Source organism: Calonectris borealis, chromosome 4 (genome assembly GCF_964195595.1).
Source record: "Calonectris borealis chromosome 4, bCalBor7.hap1.2, whole genome shotgun sequence".
Lineage (NCBI taxonomy): Eukaryota > Metazoa > Chordata > Aves > Procellariiformes > Procellariidae > Calonectris > Calonectris borealis.
The window spans coordinates 19,294,804-19,314,413 of NC_134315.1; the positions used below are offsets into that span (position 1 = coordinate 19,294,804).

At 38.6% G+C, this 19,610-nt stretch overlaps 1 protein-coding gene across 7 annotated transcripts in view; it reads right to left on the bottom strand.

Moving 5' to 3' along the window:
• Positions 1-19,610, bottom strand: part of KCNIP4 (potassium voltage-gated channel interacting protein 4) — a 472,927-nt gene that overhangs the window by 21,031 nt on the left and 432,286 nt on the right. For all 7 annotated transcript variants that reach the window (XM_075148842.1, XM_075148844.1, XM_075148840.1 and 4 more), the window contains one exon: positions 1,632-1,701. In XM_075148842.1, coding sequence (XP_075004943.1) covers positions 1,632-1,701 — 70 coding nt within the window. The remainder of the gene's footprint in view (positions 1-1,631; positions 1,702-19,610) is intronic.

Below are 19,610 nucleotides of genomic sequence, written 5' to 3' on the forward strand. Positions count from 1 at the left end.
CCGTGGTCAGTTAAAGAAATGCAGGTGTGGAGCTGAACAAAAATGGTTTTAGGTGTAGCAAAGAGAACAAAGAAATAGTATCTAACACATGTAAAAGGTACCACCTATAATAAATTTGAATGTAATGTGGAGCTGCAAACCAATGGAGAAAAAGAAAGGTGTAAAAATGTGTTAGCAAACATGTAGAAGTGACCCCAGGTGAATCCTAGAGCGAGGAAGAAGAAAGCACCAACATGAACATCCTTCCTCCCGGGGAAGGACTCCAGATGCTGACGGTCCACTGCAGTCCCCACCTCCTCCCCCAAATGATGCCACTGCCCTAAAGGCCCAGAGGAGCAGCAGAAGGATAAGCGTTAACACCAGGAAAAGGGGTGGAAACTAAGAATTGAGTATATATCAATTTTAACTACATTAATATTCTTTCCTTTCTGTAACAATTAGGTCTGGACTAATAAAGATTAAGCTTTTAAGATTACATTTATTCTAACAGTACATTTTAGCTTTACTTGTATAAAAGGTGTGCTTTCTCTTTGCCCATAAACAATTTTGAGTGTAACAATAGGAAATATCATTTTTTTATTTATTATTATTTTAAGTGTAATAAAGGTGTAATAAATCTCATGCAGAGAATTATTTTCACTAGCCAGGGTAACTAAAAAATATAATATTTGAAACTGCAGTTGTTAGCCTGATTTAAAAGCTTGGATACCGACATAATCAGTAGGCAGGTCAACTCTTCTAGCTTTTTGTTCTTCCCTATTGAGTCTGCGTACTTTTAAGGATTTCAGTGATGGTAATCCACACTGAATGCTGCTCTTTACCTTCTGGTCTTTATTCAAAATAAAACTAATTGGGAGGCATTTTGTTCCTACCAATTAAGTGTATTTTTTTTAAAATACAAGTGAAAAGAAAGAGCTATGAGCAGTCCCAGGGAAACATGCAAATCTCAAGAGCTGTGGGAGAAGATGAAGAGGCAGGATTGAAGAGCTGTAGGAGAATATGGAGAAGGAGGATAGAATAGTAAAAACAAGAGGAAGAAAAGAGAGGAAAACAATTCAAATTAAAAGAAAATCCAAGGTTCAAGGCAAAAATCTGTTATACATTTTTGTGTTACCTTCACTGCACTAAAAGATAATGAAGATAAAGAAATTAATGAAAGCCCTGGAAATTAATTAATTGAAATTAAGGTTAGCAAAAAAAGCCCTCATTTAAGCAGAGAAACCCCATAGAAGTCAAAGGGGTTCTGCCATCGATATTAGAGCGTACCTGTAGTGCCTCCTACAGTTGTCATTCCTACTGTGAAAGGCTTTGTGGAATAAAAGAGAATTGAGAAGACTCTGTAGAAAGTTTAAAAAGAAATAACCTACTCAGAGAAATCTTCAAAAGTACCCAAACACAGGTTGTAACTTCATAACAGAAGACTGACTTCTTGTAGATATCATTGCATTTCATTCAGAAATATATACTTTAAAATGCGTCCAGCCATCAAGGAAGTACCCCATGAGTTCAGACAGAGCTTGAGATAACAAACCTGTTCATTTGAACAACTGGCTCTTTTTTGTCAGACTCAGGAACTAACAAACATAACTCTCTGTATACTGTAGTACTAATTACATCTGCCAAGTACTCACCTCCCTGTGGAAAGAACTGAGAGTAAATCTCTTTGAAGGTTTCTTCATTGACAACACCGCTGGGGCATTCCTGAAAAAAGTGAAAGACAAGAAATGAATAGCGTCCAAACTGGTTGAGTCAAATCACGTGTTCATGAGACTGTACAGAACATGTATGTGACTCTGAGAGTTTAACATGCTGCAAGAGTCTGATTTTGCACTTTCAACCAAATATTAATGCATTAAATGCGTGTCACTTTGAAGGGTCTTCCTAAAGAGTTCCCATGAGACCAAGATTTCTTCTGTGCCATATATCTCAACCTCAGTCTTGAGACTTGGGTGGCAGATGAGAGCAGCAGCCGCTCTGCTGCAGTGCATGGAGCCATCGGTGTCACTGTGGGCCATGGCTGGTCGCTCCCGCAGCCGCAAACAGCGCTTGCATGGCATAGAAACCGAGCAGGAATGTAGTGCATTTACAGTTAGGTATTACTGATACAACATGCAGTCGTATTCTACCTGAAGAGTTATATTCAATTGAATTCAAAAGAGCCTGTCACAAAAGATCTTATTCAAACCTTGCGTATCCTTCTGCCTCTTTACATCTTGTTCATACACTGAAATATGTAAGAAAGAATAAGCAGAAAGTGTCAGAGCAGAGCAATTGCAGAGAAAATGAAAGGAAGTGAAGAAGAAAAAAGAGGATTAGAGCGGCGACTTTACAAAAATGACTTGTGTAAAGAGGAAGGAAAAGCAGAAGGAACACTGTATTTTTTACTAAGTCATGCATAAAAATCAAAGACCAGCCAGCTGACTTCTAGTCCTGAATTTGCCAGACTGAGCAGATGACTTTGGGCAACACACTTAATTCCTTTTTGCCTTAATTCGTTCTTTAACATAGAGAGTGAAAAAAGCCTGGCAAACTCTTTAAGAGGAAAGTATTTCTAGAAACAAAGGTAAGTAAGAAAAGACAAATTAAGTGTTAAGGTTCATATATTTATTTTTGTCCACTGCTATGCTATTTGGACTGATGGCTCAAACTTATGCGCTCCTAGTCCTAAACTGGGAAAAGGAAGTAGCTTTAAATGAAGATAAAGAACAGTATAACATCTTTTACCAGTGTAATAACAGCTTTTCTTGTGAGAGGAAATGATATTTCTATTAGATCAATTAAGGAACACTGAGATATTCATAGTTCTGACAGATTCTGCTAAGAAACAAATAGTATAATCTTGCTAATTGAGTGATGAATGCACCGCCTGAAAAACGCATGTCAGATCTGTAGATCTAGGATTATTTTGATTTATGTCACTTATTCTCAGCCAAAATCAGCTTTTCACCATAACTAAGCATGTGTAAACACATAGTAAGAAACAATTGTGTTTGATCAGAACAGACAGACAAAAAGCTGTCACAGAGACAGAAGTATGAAATTATTTGTTCCTGGTCACGGAGGCTGTCGGTGATGGAGGCAGAATTAGAGCACAGGCCTTGGTAAGACCAGATATATACTGACTGCTGGGCCACACTGCCTTTCAAACCAAAACCTTTGCGGAATGGGGGAAACAGTAAAATGCATCTACCATCTCCACCCTTCGTCAGGTAAGGAGTGGCATTGAGGTTAATTGAGGTGGCATCTCCCTGCCTGTCATATATTTGGGTGTGAGGGCATTCTAAAACATCTCTCTCTGCTTTACCAGCTTCCCAAAAAGACTGTAGTCAGATGGTCTAGTGTCTCTGTGGTCCCCTGACAGGTTTACTGCACTGCTTGTCTTTTTATGTGAAGCCTTTGGGAGTTGTATAAATGCATGCAAAAGAGCAGTATTTTTACTTGTATTTGAAGTACAATAAAGAAAACATCAGTGAAGTGCTCAAATACTCATTGATAGAACAATATAGTTATTCAATGTAGAAAATGTAACAAAGGTATTTTGTAAGTTCCTCTTCCAAGCATACATTGGTATATACTCTACATCATTCCTGCTTCAAGGAAGAATAACGCAACCTTCTCCCTGAGATAGGTGGGAGTGTGAAAGGACAATGCAGTATTTTAGAATTTAGAAAAAGAAGCAGTGACGTTTTTCTGTTCTGCATGTAATTTCTTTTCAGACAAAAAGCTAGGCTCATTTTGAGTGAACTAAAAAGAAAACCTGTATATTGAATTTGTACAACTCGGAGTTTACTTTTTTTTTTATTTTCCTGAGAAGCTTAATAAATAATGAATGACAAGATGTGCATTTAGGTTCATCTAACTCTATGGCTTATTAACATGTAAAGCAATTTTTCTACTTTTTCCTTGGATGAGAAAGACATTCAAAATACGCTCATTTTGCAGAGTGCTCTCCCCTTTTTACAGGAAATGCCAACAACTCCAACTGTGTCAGTCCTTAGGCTGAAGCTGTGAAGAATAAGACTCCCATTTCCTGACTGCATTTGTCTGATTTATTCTTTGTTAGTTCAAAATAAGTTAGCAGCCTGTTTTTAGAGAAATACATGATCTACATACCTCATTTAAAGGTAGTACTTTCTTCTGTCACTTAATGAACTCCAGTTTCACCATACTGTTCAAAAGAAACATTGCTTGAAAAGGCAACCTACTTTCAAGAATTGCTTATTAATAGAGCCAGGAATGACCTCTTGAGTTTGTCTAGGTTGACCCTATGTATTTTCCTCTGCTCTTGACCATAGCATTGCCAGTAACTACCTTTTCCATCCTTGGAGATCTGTAGTAATGGTATCTTAAGGACATTCATTAAAAATCTGTGATGCTGGCCAATTACTCTTATCAGAAGAATTTAGTTGAAACTTTTCTTTCTTTAGCTTGGATCTTTCCTCTGAGACTATACAAGACTATGAACACTTCTGTTCTTAAATAATTTTAATCTAAATATATATGTAGCCAACATAATTTACCTCCAAGACTGCTCTTTTCTTGACTCATAAATCTGGCTTTATTGTATTTATCAGGAGATTTATCTAGTTCCGTGAAAGAGATTTAATATTGTAATTGTTAAGTATGCCCCATGGCTTTATGTCAAGTTATTGCTGACTTCTTCCATTGTACCAACGGTAATTAAAAAAAATCTTTCTAACCCTTCATTAAACTCTTATAAAAGAAAGGAAAATAATTAAATAATTTGAAACAAAAATATGAGGCTTATTTAAACCATTTCTTATATTCTTTTTTCCTCCAGAAGTATATAATTTGTTTTGTTACAGAAAATTTCCTTTTGACAGTCTTTTAACATTGCATTAACAATGTATTTTATTTTCCTTCTGGAGAATAAAAAGGACAAAAAGTTCATCTTGAACTGTTTTTCCTGAGTCCTGTCCTCTCTCCTTTAAAGAGAAAATAAGATAAACCAACAGAAAGAAGAGACAGAGAATAATAAATATCATTCTGCCTTTTGACGACCTCTCTTGCCTGCAATTTTACTGCTGGGAAATTACACCTCCCGCACATGGTTTTATGAACCACTCCAAAACCTGTAAATTATTTACAAGCTTCATGCTGTCTAAGCTGTCTTTTTTTCAGTATTTCTAAGAATACTGCAATAGGTGGATTCTTCTTTACTACCTAATCAACACCCTTTTTAGACAAGAGGCAAACCCAAAAAGAGACAAAAAAGGAGAAATAGTGAAATGTAGGAAAGAGAATGAAGGAGAAACAAACTCAAAGCTCAGACTTTTGTCTGTATAATAAACAATTTTGTATGATGGATTAAGCTGTATTAGGAGCTTTAGCAATTTAAAATATATTTTAATTATGGGCTTTTGCATGACAAGTTCTCCATCCCATGCTTTATCTGCTTCAGTGTTTGTTCTGCTTCATTTTAGATATATGTTCATGGCCATTGACTTAATTATCTCTGACTAACAATATTTTCTCTTTTTGCACGTACTTCTATTGTGACTGAAAATTTAAATTTTCCATAGACACAAAACTTAATGGAAGAACATGTACATAATTTTGAAATAGCATGCGTATACTTCAAAGCTAATTCTACCAACAATCCCACAACCTAAACCCACAGTGGCTTTTCATAGCCTAGTCCAGTTCCTAATGTTTCATTTGAGTATAATAGGGCTTTCATCAAAACAGCATGAGAATTTAACAAATGACCTTGATTTAATAACATAATCTAGGCCAAATTATTAATGAAATCTGGGCCAACAGACACCTCATGAAGCTCAACAAGAATTGCAATATTTTGCATCTGGGAAGAAATCGTCCCTTGCCCCAGTACCAGCTGTGAAGTGACTGGCTGAATGGCAGCGCTGCCGAAAAGAACATGGGGTTACAGTGGATGTCGAGTATGAGCCAACAAAGAATTCTTACTGCAGATAAGATAAACCACCTACTGAGCCCAGGCCAGCAGTCTGAGGGACTTATTCTCTCTCTACTTGGGACAGTAAGGAGCACAGTCTTGGGGCCCTCCCACGGATGTGGAGAAACTGAAGAGTGTGCAGCAGAAGGCCACGAAGACTAGTAGGGATGAGAGGATATGGCCAACGAGGAGAGACTGAGAGAGCTGGGCTTGCTTAGTCTAGGCCGACATTAAGGGATGAGCTAATAGCAGCCCCTCTGAAGGGCACTAACAGAGATAAAGGAACCGAACTCTTAGCAGAGGCAGACAATTTAACAAAGTTCAGTGGCCACAGTCTGATGTTTGTGAGCTCACACTGAACACTAGGAAAAGCTTTTTCACTGTTCTTGGTACCCTGAAGTGTGGTGATGCTTGAGACAGCCCTTAATTTCAGTAAAAATTTGTGCTGTTGAACAGCCTTGGAAAGATGTCTGTGTATGCGGCAGAGGTTTTCTAAGGGATCAGATGAGAGGCTTTGTTTGATAAGTGGACCTTGATAATATGCTATTATGAACAGGAACGTATGGATTAGGACAGAAGGGTGTGGGTTAGAGACTTGAGACAATAGGTTCTGAAGCTTGCATTTTTTCAGTCTTTAATGCTTTTAAGGTTTATGAAAATTAACTTTTAATTTTATGCACTCCCTACTTACAAAGCTGCATACATAATGTTGGTTTAAATTTGCTATATCTAATGTTTGTTCTGATGCATGTGATTGAAATGTAGGCCTTCTTATGACTTTCATATTTGCAGAAAACTGAGCCAAATGATAATTATACAATTCACATGGGTTGCAATACAAATTAATTTCTCCCACTAAGAAATACAATTAGTGTTTTTGGACTAAAAACCTAGTTTTATTCAGAAAAAAGCCCATGTATTTGGTGTTTAATCAGTGCATATTGATATGTATTTAGCCTATATTGGCCTCCCATGGCAAGACATCAGTGGCTATGTAGTAAAATTACTCAGCAAAATTATCAGCAAACAATTAGTCAATGATTTATCAGATATAGAACCATTTTTTTAGTGTGGCTACATTAATGTATTGTATCAGCAAAGTTTATACGTGAAATGCACAGTGATTTTTCTAGACTTACAGAAAATTTAACCACAAGAGAATTCAGATGATCTGAAAATTCTTTCGCTAAGGTATTTGAGCACTGTAAAAATTATCTAGAACAAGCCCAGTAACAATCAGTTCACAACTTACTCCTATCTTGAGCCTCCTCCAAATAAAACTTGTGTCAAAAGTAGCACTTTTAGAATAAAACGTAATATCCCAGTTTGCCTCCAACACAGGGTAACCCAGACTATTTTTGCTGAATTTGCCAGTCCATTAGGCTCCTCCGGAGCTGCTCGGTTCTGCTGAAGGATGGATCTTGTTCCTGGTCATTTCTGCACTCATTTCCCTCCACTCCGCAGGGAGAGCTCCCCCCAGTGCCCTGAGCCTCTTCTCAGTTCCTCTGAGAACAACAGGCTGTTGCCTGTCTCCTGTCTCTTTTCTCTTTACCCTCGCAATAGGGCACCAAGCCCTATTTCACATAGTGTCTGTTTCCTAGTCCTTGGAAGAACAGGTCTATCAAACCCCCTCTGAATCCCTGAAATCCCTGAAAGTATGCAGAGAGAGAACCCTTTCCTGGAAAAAATCAGCATTGCCAGCATAAGGGCGTGTAAGCGATAGCATCATGTTACATTGATATGGTAGATTCTCATGGCAAACAGGAAAACCTAGTGCTCTCTCAGCAACTGCAGCGCTTGTGGGCCATGAGAAAGGAGTGATCTTAATTTGGCAAGCAGAAGCAATATTGAAAAATTACTTATCTGGACATTAAAGAAAACTATTCAAAGGTGGTATAAGTAAGTATGTATTCTATTGATGAAAATAAGTTTTATTTTGACTAGGTGTTTTATTTAATTGCAAATAATTAATAGTAGTGGATAATGTCCTGATGTGGACCTGCACATGGAAAACGCTAGTTAGGAGAAGTTTATACATTACCTTTGTCTAAAAATCGCATAGCCTGCAGATGCAGAAAGAAGAGAATTCAATGGCTGCTACACCTTATTCCCCTAGGGCCAATGCAGGAATTGGCTTTTTACAGTTTTACTATGCCTTACAGCTTTGAAATTTAGCTAATATCCAGCTGACATGCTATAAAATGATTTAGTTGTGTCTGCAGAACACTGAACATACTTCAAGCAGAGTAGAAAAGAAAACCACAAGCTAATACACTTCTAGACTAAACTTGTTTATATGTTATTTATACTTAATAAAATGGTTTATATTTTATAAGCAAGATGCTCCTGGCTGTATGCTGGATTTTGTTAGGTTATGTGGTAAAAGCTTGTCTGCTCACCCACAGAGGAGCACAAAGAGACAATGGCAGGTTGGGGACCCCAACTAATGCCCTGCTCTGGCTGCTCCCAGGACATCCCAGGAGCCATCAGCCCATCAAAGGCCCAGCTTCACATGCCCAGAGGAGCACAGGGGCACAAAGGTAAGCGGGAACCCAAATTAAAGACAGAGGAAGGGACACACTGTCCTGGCTCCTCCTGGGGCTGTCCCAGGAAAGCCTCAGCCCCAGTATCAGGGCATCAAGATGAGTGAATGCTTGTACCGAAGGGGGTTGCCCCAGGGTAGGGGACACATTACGGGATGCAGGGGAAGAACATTTTGGGATTGCAGAGGACTTGCTATGGGATGTTTAGCGGGGAACTAAAGGTGGGGAAAGGGAGGGATTTTGGTGATTTGGGGAGGAACAAGTGTGGGAAAATAAAGGGGTGAGGGGATAAAAAGTCCCAGTCACATGTATATGGTTGGCTGGTCAGTTTGCTTGGCTGGCCAGGCCCTGTGCCTGGCCCGGACAGTCTGTCCTGTCTTCTTATTAAGCTCCTTTCCAACTCTTCCCTGCGTGATGGCTCTCCATTCTGTGTGTGCACGGGTGTGTACGGGGGTGTGAGTGCAGCAGCTGGGGTCAGACCATGGGTTGGAGGGCCCATGTCCCTGGTGCAGCAGCTGGAGCGCGTGCGGGGGTGTGAGTGAATGTGTGAGTGCTAGTGAAGATCAGGTCGGATGAACTGGTGAGCCGATGACATGACCTGGGAGCCAGGATGTGAGTGGGTCCCTAAGGGTAACACCATGGTGGGGCTGGCTACTGGGGACCAGGGGAGTCCTGACCAGCTTTGTGTGTGTGCAGGAGATGGTCTGTACCAGCAACTGGAGTGGGGCTGCAGCCTTGAGGGCTCTTACGGCCAGGTATCAGCAATTGGGGAAACTTGTATCCAGGAGCAGCTACTGGGCATCTGAGCTGGCTGCTGAAGGGATCCACACTGTACATATATGTTTGCATATATATATATACACACACATGTATATGTATACACACACACATGTATTCTCATTAGTGAGAATTAGAATTCTCCATCCTGCTCAGCCACAGAGGGAAGCAGGATGAGACTGTTGGTGCTGCCTGTGTTCGTGTGACTGCTCTGTGCGTCTGGCCATGTATATAGGTATATATGTGATGTATACATGTGCTCTATGTGTGTGTGCCTACTGGGAATACATCTTCAGCCTCGCTGCTGGATGGATCTGGGGGCAATGCAACAGCCTCTTCTCTCTCATGCCGTTGAATCTGGCCTGATGTTTTCCCCCAATATATTTAATTATTTCATTTATTTTACTTAATACATTTATATAATTCAATATATAGTACACTAATTAATCAGTATTGTATTGATTTTACTTGGGAATACCTGTGGCATTAAAGATGTATTTACCAAATACGAACAGGGCTAAGCTCAAGTTTTGACCAACCTTAGAGCTGCATGCTGAAAATAAATAAGTTTGTAATTTATTGTAACTTAAACAAACAAACAAATTTGTAATTTTGTAACTCATTTCTCTGTAGTAAATATAAATCTACTTGCCCTTGATATATTCATCAGGAATAGATTTCATTGCCTATTTATTTTGAAATGGTTGTGACTGTGATTAATTTTATGTACTGAAAGTACTCTTAGAATACAGAGTTCACTTTTGATACTGTTTTTTTCAGTAAAAAAACCAGAACATATCACAGAAGTGATCTTCATGAAAAAGGGCTGGGTGGCATTGCTGGAGTTCAGATCACATTATTGGCCAATGTAGGAGAAACACCAAAAGCCAGGAAAAAAACCTGCAGCAGCTAATAAAAGTGAAATTATTTTAGCGGGACTTCAAAGTAGATGGTACAAACAAAATGAGGTTTCTCGGGGAAAAAAGGTTTTGATGTCATTAAAGGAAAAGTAAATGCAGTCTGAAAAATATCTCAAAAGATATGCTTAAAAGAGTTGTCATGCACTAGCCTGTGAAGCAGCCTCAGAAAACTAATTCAGAGAAACCGCCTCTCTTAGAATATTTGAAATGTGGCTGAACAAAGCACCAGAAATTAAGACTGGGAAAACTAACCTGGGCATACTTAGATAGTTCAAAAGATCTTTTTCTTTTCTCATTAATAAAAAAATCCCAGCAAACATATTTATGCTCCTTTTCTTTTTTCTTTTCTTTTGCTCTAAATACTTCTAGAAGAAGAAATAACAGAAGAAGATGTGGGGAGAAGAGAGCAGCTGTTTTCCTGCTATAGGTATATCCCCCCTAAGAGGGCAATGAACTCACAGAGATTGAACTATAAGCAAAGTATTGCCCAGGTGTTGGTAAAATTTCAAGGGGTTTTTTCTCCTATGGATTAAAAGAGAAAAACCCTATGTCTTTGTAATCTATTATAGACAGTCATTTCTCTGAACAGCTTCTTTGAACTGATGTCTTCTGGACTGCTGTATTGTCAGTATTTGGGCTCCTGCTTTTTAACATCTCTTTTTGAAACCAGATGAATGACAGAAACATTTTATTTCCTTTGTATAGATTTATCATTCAACACCTCAACACATCAAATGGGAGTTCTGAGGAAGTTTTTAGAAAATCACTGCGTGTATGAGATAATTGCAATGACTACAGAAGAGAGATCTACTTTGGCTCTTTTGATCAGGCAATTATATTATTCCCCCACCTCTGTGTTCCTTTTAAGCTTTGCTGTTTGCCGAATATAAAAGCCAGTTTGTCAAAGGACTGGGAGGATGATTGGCAGGACGGTGTCTCAAACTACTTACTTACAAAGGATGACAACTGGTTTTACTCTATCTTTACACCTATCGTTTTGGGGTCTGGCCAGGCCTATGATATAATGGAACAAGTCCAGACCTTACCTGCCTTTCTTCTGAAAAACTGTTGAAGGAGCTGCAGTTAATTTGGAACAGGCTGCCCAGGGAAGTGGTGGAGTCACCATCCCTGGAAGTATTTAAAAGACGTGTGGATGAGGCGCTTCGGGACATGGTTTAGTGGGCATGGTGGTGTTGAGTTGATGGTTGGACTCGATGATCTTAGAGATCTTTTCCAACCTTAATGATTCTATGATTCTAATTACCAAGAAACGTGCAGAGATGGGAAGATGAGCAGAGGCAGGCTGCAGTGGAAGAGATGGGTTAAAGAAAGTTTTGAACACATGTGCATTGGATGCCTGGTCATCAGTAGTGGCAACTAAACAGGCTCAAAGGAAAAGTGTTTGTTCTGGGGGTGTGCAGATGAAACCCTAAAAGTGAGGTTTCATAACATCATAACATCTCAGATTAAAGACATAAAACACACTCAGTATAAATAAAAAAGTGTCATTTCTTTCCTTTTGCTAGACAGGAGAGCCCCCTCTAGTTTTACAACCTTTTATACTGGTTTAGTAGCCGAGTTACCAGCTACTTAGCCAACAAATGGAGCGGCCTTCTTCATGCCACTTACCCATTAATAGAATATCAGTTAATTTTCTCAGAGAGGGAAGATAATTCCTCAGACAACTCAGAAACATGAATTTTTTACTGGAACCAATTTCCATATTCCCTTAAATAATTGAAATCTTCTCCTAACTTTCCTAACATTTTTAAATTATATTCTGTATTTATTTTAATTAATGAATTATTAATACTGTACTGATAAACAAAGAACTTTCAAACTAATGTGGATCTAAGTATAGCAGAGAAACCAGAAATGGACTAAATCAGAGATTTTTTTTCCCTGTTTGATCATAATTCGTGCTCCATAATTATGCTATGTCTGTTTAAAGTAGAACACATACAAAGTATAGGACAAAGTGTACTTAAAACACAGTTACAGCTGAAAAAATTTAATATAATTTTTGTTCTAAAAAAGCTTCCTGGAGTAAAATGAAGATTAATTAGTACATTAGTGAAGCCTTTCCTACTTTGTAGGAGAGCTGAGAATCCCAGTACATTAATATGTGTAAGACACATGAAGATACTCGGAGAGTAGGAATTTTAAAAGTCTAAAATGCAAGGTGGTGTGGTTTTTTTTAATTTTTATTTATTACACTGCTTGAAATTACTCCTATGAAAAATTTAATTTTAAGGCCAGCATTAATATTCTTTTTATCTGCAGGATATTATCCCCACTATGTACAAGAATATATATTTTATATATATGAATGAGTATGTTTATAATGACCTATTTCTAGCTTGATGGATTTTCACTCATTTTCTCTAATGAATAACCTGTGTCCAATCCAATTACATTGAAAACCGCTAGTGTTTTTAATTTAAATTATCACTTCTACTTTTCGTGTTATCAGGAAAGGGACAGCTATTAATTTAACCTCCTGTCTATTGCAACTGAATTAGTTCTTGGGTTTTTTTTTCTGATTTGGTTTCTCATCTTAGTTTTCTCAGGAATGCACTATTAAAAAAAGCTTCCAGAGCACCTTTCTTTATTGAAACAGTTCTTGGTTTACATTTTTAAAAATAACTTCTGTGCAATCATATAGAAAGATGCTGTAACCAAACAGTGATGAATGATGAAATATGCTGACTAAAGGTATACCTCGGATCAGACTTATTTGATGACTTCAAGAGGGCCAAAATTTCTTCCTAAACCAGCTTGCTATTGTTTTCAATTATTGCAAAATTAAGCCTTAAAGATCAAAACATAAAATAACATACTCTAGTCTTGTATACTTGAATATACTTGTGAGCCTTGAGAGCTAGTAATGAAGGTGAAGAAATATTTTCTCTATTCTTTGTAGAAGCCGTATGGAATGAAAGACATGCAGAATGATACAAAAGGAAGGTGGTTTTTGTGAAAAGGTTAGGGATGATTATCTCAGATAGTCTTTTGTCCCTACTCTAAAGCCTTCCTATGAATTTGCCTATTTATGGTTACAGGTGTAAAGCATAAGCAGTTTTTGAAGGAGGAACACAGGAGACATCCCCAAATGGAGTGCACTAATTACTGAGTCTAAAGGGACGTCCTTCCTTTCGATCTTTCCTCCCTGATGTGAAGTACAGTAGAATTACTTCAGCTAAAGGCTTACAGGGGCAATACCTCAGGTTGTTGCATTATCATTTCTGTCACAGAAGCTGTAGACTCATTCTATAGCTCAGTGGCAACAGTCTACATTTCTAGGAACATTGTGAAAGTCAGTGGATTTGATAGCATCAGTCTCCATTGACATCCATTGGTGAAATACATGTAAAAACTCCTTTCAAGCCTTGTCTCATCAGGTAGAACACAAAACTTCTTGCTTCTATTTAGCCACCTGTAGAAGAGTTATGATAATGCTTCCCAATGGCACAGCAAAGAGGTACACAATTCTGAGCTTCCCACTGGAAGATACTCTAACGAACAAAAGCCTCTTCCCACCCCCTACTTGCTATGGCAGTTTCAGAGGAAAGCAAGCAGAATAAAGGAACTGGCTCACATCCAACATGTGCGGCTTCACACAGTAAATAACAATCAACACTTTGGCTGCTTCCACGATGCAGCGGGCGAGGTGCCAGCAACGCTTTTAATCAGCACTGTTCTTTGTTTAGCAATGCCCACTAACTAGTGTAATTTTTAGTTTCCTATTATTAGCACTGGCAGTAAAACAACAGTAAACGACACACCTAAATATTTGAACTTAAAAGCTTACCCCAAAGCTTGACACACCGAACTTTATGGATATGTCCCTGGCATCTGAAAGGTGCTTACTGTTTCTGTCCTTACTTGTCACTACAGGAGGGCATTTTACAATCCTGACTTCACAAATAGGCAGGAGCTATCACTAAATGAAATGTAGCAGAACCCATGCTTAAATAGCGAGTGGTGCAGTTTGCTGTAAACACTTTGGCAAAGACAAGGTCCTCAACCTCTTGGGAGAAGCTGTATTTAGGCAAGCACTGCTTCTGTGACTTGCCTTTCGCACGTTTCCATGTGAGTGCTTTTGATCAAGCCCCTTCAAATCAACTGAAATCCTAGGTGAGAGGAGGAGGAATAGCTTTTTGCTGGCAAGTGCTGGTTGCTCAGGTGCACTCCCTTAGACCCGCTCAAGTGATTCACTTGAGCAGAATGAAGGACATCACCAATCCCTAACAGCAGTATTTGAGTATACGTCAGTTCCCTGCTTTGAAACCATGGAGGCCTTTATTTTGTTTTTCTTACACAAGGGCGTTAGAATTTAGAAGCTCAGTTGCTGCGTTGGTTTTCCTTAGAAGCTTCTTGTACCCTTAAAGAGCGGAAGATTCACTGAGAAGGAAACTGTATTAACCACCTTCTGCTAAAGGCTAGCAGACTGGCACCATCATGATTACTAATATTTTATAGCCATATCTGAAAACAAGAAAGCCTGAATTTAGCACAAGGTATTTATGGAGCAACCTCAGTGTGTCAGGGGTGAAAAAGAAGAACTGTATTCTGTCTAAAATGCTGATCTGATTTTTTTGTGTTTGTCAGTCAACTGGATGTTGATACTGAGTACTGATACCAACTCAAATTTTCATTTTAATCATGAAGTAAGAACACTGTGAGTTTTACATTCCTGGGACACGTCTGCATGAAAGACACTCAGCCTGAAAGTGTGTCCTAACTCACGTTATTTCAGTATTTTTCAGGGTGGTGGTTCTCTGTTTCTTTCAAAGATGTGCAATGGTAAAGGCAGACAGATCAATACTTGGTTAGTGTTAACTACAATGAAAAGCACAGAGGAATTTCAGCTCCTACAGAATCCTGTCAGCTCGCAAAAATGCCAAAGAGCATAAGTCAATGGGGAGCAGGTTAGAAACTGGAAATCAAACACTGTGCTCATCATTTATATTTTATATAGTAATACATTTATCCTTTAACAAAGATTTTTGCTTTCTCCACTACTAACAACGCTTTCTCTCGGGAGAAGGGCCCCAGCATTGCAAACATAAGAACAAACGTCCTTACCTGCATAAATATTTATAAAACTGAGCCTGACATTAGCATAAATAGGGCCTGATTCACCAAGCACAGTGGTGAAAATCCAAAGCAATTGAGGCAGTGACATGTATGAAGCTGCTGTGACTGAGAGAGAGATTGGTCCATGGGAAGAAATCCTTCTTCCTTGTTCACACAGTGAGGGCAACGTGCCTCATCCTGGAGACTCTCTGGCACTCAGTGTCTGTCACAGGCTCCCCTTTCTATGCACCAAAACCTCACTGTCACATCTGCGCTCGTCTAGCCTGCCAGCACACCACACCAACATGTCCTTTATTGTGTTGCCCAAAGGGCTCCCCAGAGGATGGGTCCACAATACGGAGAAGATACTTGACCACTAAAGCTCTACTGTTTATGGTGATCAGGGAAGGGCCAGAGTAGGCTTTGTGGCAATGCTTTGGGCCATAAATCTAAATGCCTTTGCGAAGGAGGAGTGAACAGTTCCATAAGACAGGGGAGGATGGACCATTGCTACTTACAAATGAGATATTGTCTATGTAATTCAGTAAAAGACACGAGAAAAGCATCAGAATGGAATTTGAAGTTTAGTCAGGAATATGAACTGATAACTTTTTTTAGCACAGCAAAAAATCTAAATAAACTACATAAATCTCCTTTAGACTGTTCTGAAGATTTCCCTGTCTCATATGTGGATACTAAATACATTGCTTTTGGCAGCATATCTAAAATTTGTAGCATAAGTCAAATCATTGGAACTGAATACTGAGATAAACCTAAATAAATGGTGATTGATATTTGCTGGCATATTTTTATGAAAACATGAACAGTATAAAGAAACAAAAAAGAAACAGAAGACATTTCCCAGTTAAAACAGATAACAAGAAGGGAAAAAGATAACTAGAGAATCAGACACAACTGAAAAAGGGTTGTCTATCATACACTATCATACAGGGTAGGCCTAAGAAAGAGATTTCGTTTCTCATAGTGGTATCATTCCTTATGTAGATTCATTAAGGTTGCAATTGCTGGGCATAAAAACTTCTCGCAAAACCTGCTAAGTTTATGGCACATAAAATTTGTCTTTGCTCCATAACTGCAGCTTCTGAGAACAGAATAAGAAAATAAGGCTGTTATAACTCAGGCTTCATTACAGGGGATGGTATTACATCTCCTGTTCAGTGAAGCAGATGCTATATGACTTCATTTATTTATTTCCAACACTACTGGAAGTGCAGTGGATTTTTTTGAAATCAGATTCAGTGTGGTTATTTGATCAAGTCTGAGAGATGATATGAGACTCTGGAGAATTATACTACTTAGAGATAAGAAACAGAAAAAATAATTGATCCCTGTGCATAAGCTTCTAGCCTGTTCATGGACTGTTTGGTGTTGAGACAGTTACATTAATAGAAAAGGGATGGGTTTCAATCTTAGGATCCTAATTAGGTCTTCACTGGGAAACAGAGCAGAAAACTCTCAGAGTGCCCTGAGATTTTCCAAAAGATGCTGGTCTCAGGAACTCTGAATGCAGAAGGCAATGACCAAATGGAGAAGGGCATCTCGTTTGCAGAGCAAAACCTGAAACCTCCACTTTCAGGTCCTCTGTTGAACAACTGAGAGCTCTAAAGAGGCCCAGCATGCTTCCAACTGAATGGCGGGAATACCTTGATTGGGATGCATACTCTTTCATGGCTTATTAATGTAGGAGGAAAACAAAAAATATTTGAAGAAACCAGAAAAAGGATCATATTTTTCCAGCACAGAGCAACAGGGACAGGTACTTGCTTATCTACTGGTAAAAAAATAATAATTAGAATACATTTTGGTATTGCCTTATGGGAATATCTTCCTCTGGGACTGGACTGGAAGATTTTAGAGCCAATTGTCACTAAATTATAGTTGTCTGACAGACTGAAGGAATGTGTAGTTCTTTTCATCACAGACAGCTAAGGTGGTGGGGGCCAAATCAGCTGAACAGAACTGTAATTTTCACATTTCTATCTACAGCTCTAGAATTCTTGAGAAGCCATTCTTATAGTGAAAAACACCTGAAAAGGATCAAAAAAATCTTCATGACATTTGTGCATGTTCCATTAAAATCAATGAAGTCTTGCAACTGACTTTAAGAGAGGCAGGATTTTTAGCCTAGAAGAATAACAACATAAATTCAGGAGTTAAATGTTACAAGTATCCAGAATTGGTGAATCTACAGGGCTAGTTAAAAACTAATAAACAAATTTTCCATTACTCTTTGATGTCAAGTTGAATCTAATTTTACATCTGCTTTCATATTAAAGTTCTCTGTTGTTTTATGTTGTGTCACTCTTCTTTCTCATCTTGCTCTGGAGGAAGGTAACAAACATTGCCTGTTTTAAAACTTTGTTAATAGTAATGAGTCACCCATTGTACTGTGATTTTTACTGGGGACTCATTATTCAGGCCATGGAGAAACACTGACAAAGAGCTTATGCCCTAAAAACTTAGGAAAGAGGTGAGAAAAGAATGTGAGATGAACTGGGTTGTTCAGCAGGACAGTATGGGAGTTAGTTATTGAACCTGGATTTCCTGCCTATTGATCCAAATTTGGTAGCCTGTGCACTTCCTGTGCACCTAGATCCAGTGCTTAGTGCTGACATTTTTAATCACAAGCACAATCATGTGCCTGTTGCCCTGATACCTATAATTGCGGGTAGATAGCATGCCAGAGACAAATACTGCTATATCCAGCTACTGGGGGTTTACTTGTGAAAATTATTCTTGACACTTCTTTTTGTGAGGCCACAGTGAAGCTGGTCATAGTATCAGAACTGCATAAATGGAGCAAGTAAATAATTGTTAGAAATACCACATAGAGTACTTCCTAGTTCAGTGTTTTTTCAGACACGATGTTACTGTTATTTCCACTTGAGTTTAGTCATGGAGGGGTAAACAGTCTCTCTCAAATATACTGCCCACAGAACACACATTTTACTCTTAATGCCGAGGAATTCAGTGTTCGTTTTTCTCTCCTGTAAGGATGAACTTTGCTATCTCCAGCTCCTGGGAAAGTTCAGTTTCCCACAGCCACCAGCCCCCCTACTGGTGCTCCCCACTTTGTTCCCATGTTTGGGAGGCTTTGATCAAAGGCTGAGAAGCAATCTCTCAGATAGCCAGGGACACTCTAAAAGGTTTTGGCTGTCAGACCAGAGACTTTAAATTAGGCACTTGTCAATGTGGAGCCCGTGCAGGCAGCAAAGCACTGGTATAATGCTCTCTTGCAACCCAGAAGGCTTTTTAGTGTGATAGTTAAGGCTTTTAAAAGTGTGTGGCAGTTAATAAGCCAGCCAGAGAGCCAAAAGGCTAGAGTTGTTAGACTCCTAGTTTCATGCTGTGTTTACTGAATCATACTGTCTTCTGAGTTATTGGCTCCTATTTCTTCTGTTATACTCACCGTGTCTAAGGGCCTTTAAGTATATTTCACAATGGAATTGATTGGGTTGAATAAACTCCCTTACTTGAAAGTTAACATGAGAATCGTTCACATAATCAGAGTGAAGAGCAACTGTGGAAATGTCCAGCTGATCTAAAGAATATTGGCTCTGTTAGATACTGGATTTTAGACTTTCACTCAAAGGTAAATGCAGGTTGGCCCAAGACTCGTAATAAATTTCCATGACACTGAAAGACTTGACCTTCATGCTCTGGCACTTGTGATTTGCTGTTTTATTTGAAGATTTATCAGTGTTTATTTTTAGCACAGATGTAGATCTAAAGAAATCTCAAATCAGAAATTAATTCTGTTGAAATCAAGAAAGGACTTTTGAGGGTTTCACTGCTTTCTGACAAAACCTACACATTGCTGATTTTGTTTAAACTGATCAGGAATTTGAACAAGAAAAAATTATAAAGATCCAAAATTTCTTGCAAATTCCTGGGATCCAGAACAGATCCCTGAATCAAGCACAAATAAGATTTTGTCTGTAAAATTTTGAACTGATCAGGACCCAAATGGTCAAACTGCACCATCCAGAAGTATCGCCAGAAGATGTATTTATTCCCCCTCCTCTCGTTTTGCAGGCTTTGGACACCCACCTGAAAATATGTGTGTCTGAATTGCAGTGTAACAGGGAGATAACTTAGTACAGGACTTAATACAGAATTATCACGTTTTATATAAAACTCTTTAAATGTAAGAAAACCGGTAGGAAGAAATCCAAGTAGAGGGATTTTTTGAACACTGTTTTACCAAATAACGAATTGACTCACTAAAACATTTTATGCTAAGCTGTGTGTTACAATGTCCAGTGTTTATAGCAGTTACAATTAGTATTCAGCTCACCTTGTGAAGAAAAGGGGACAGGTGGGAGAAAGGAGAAT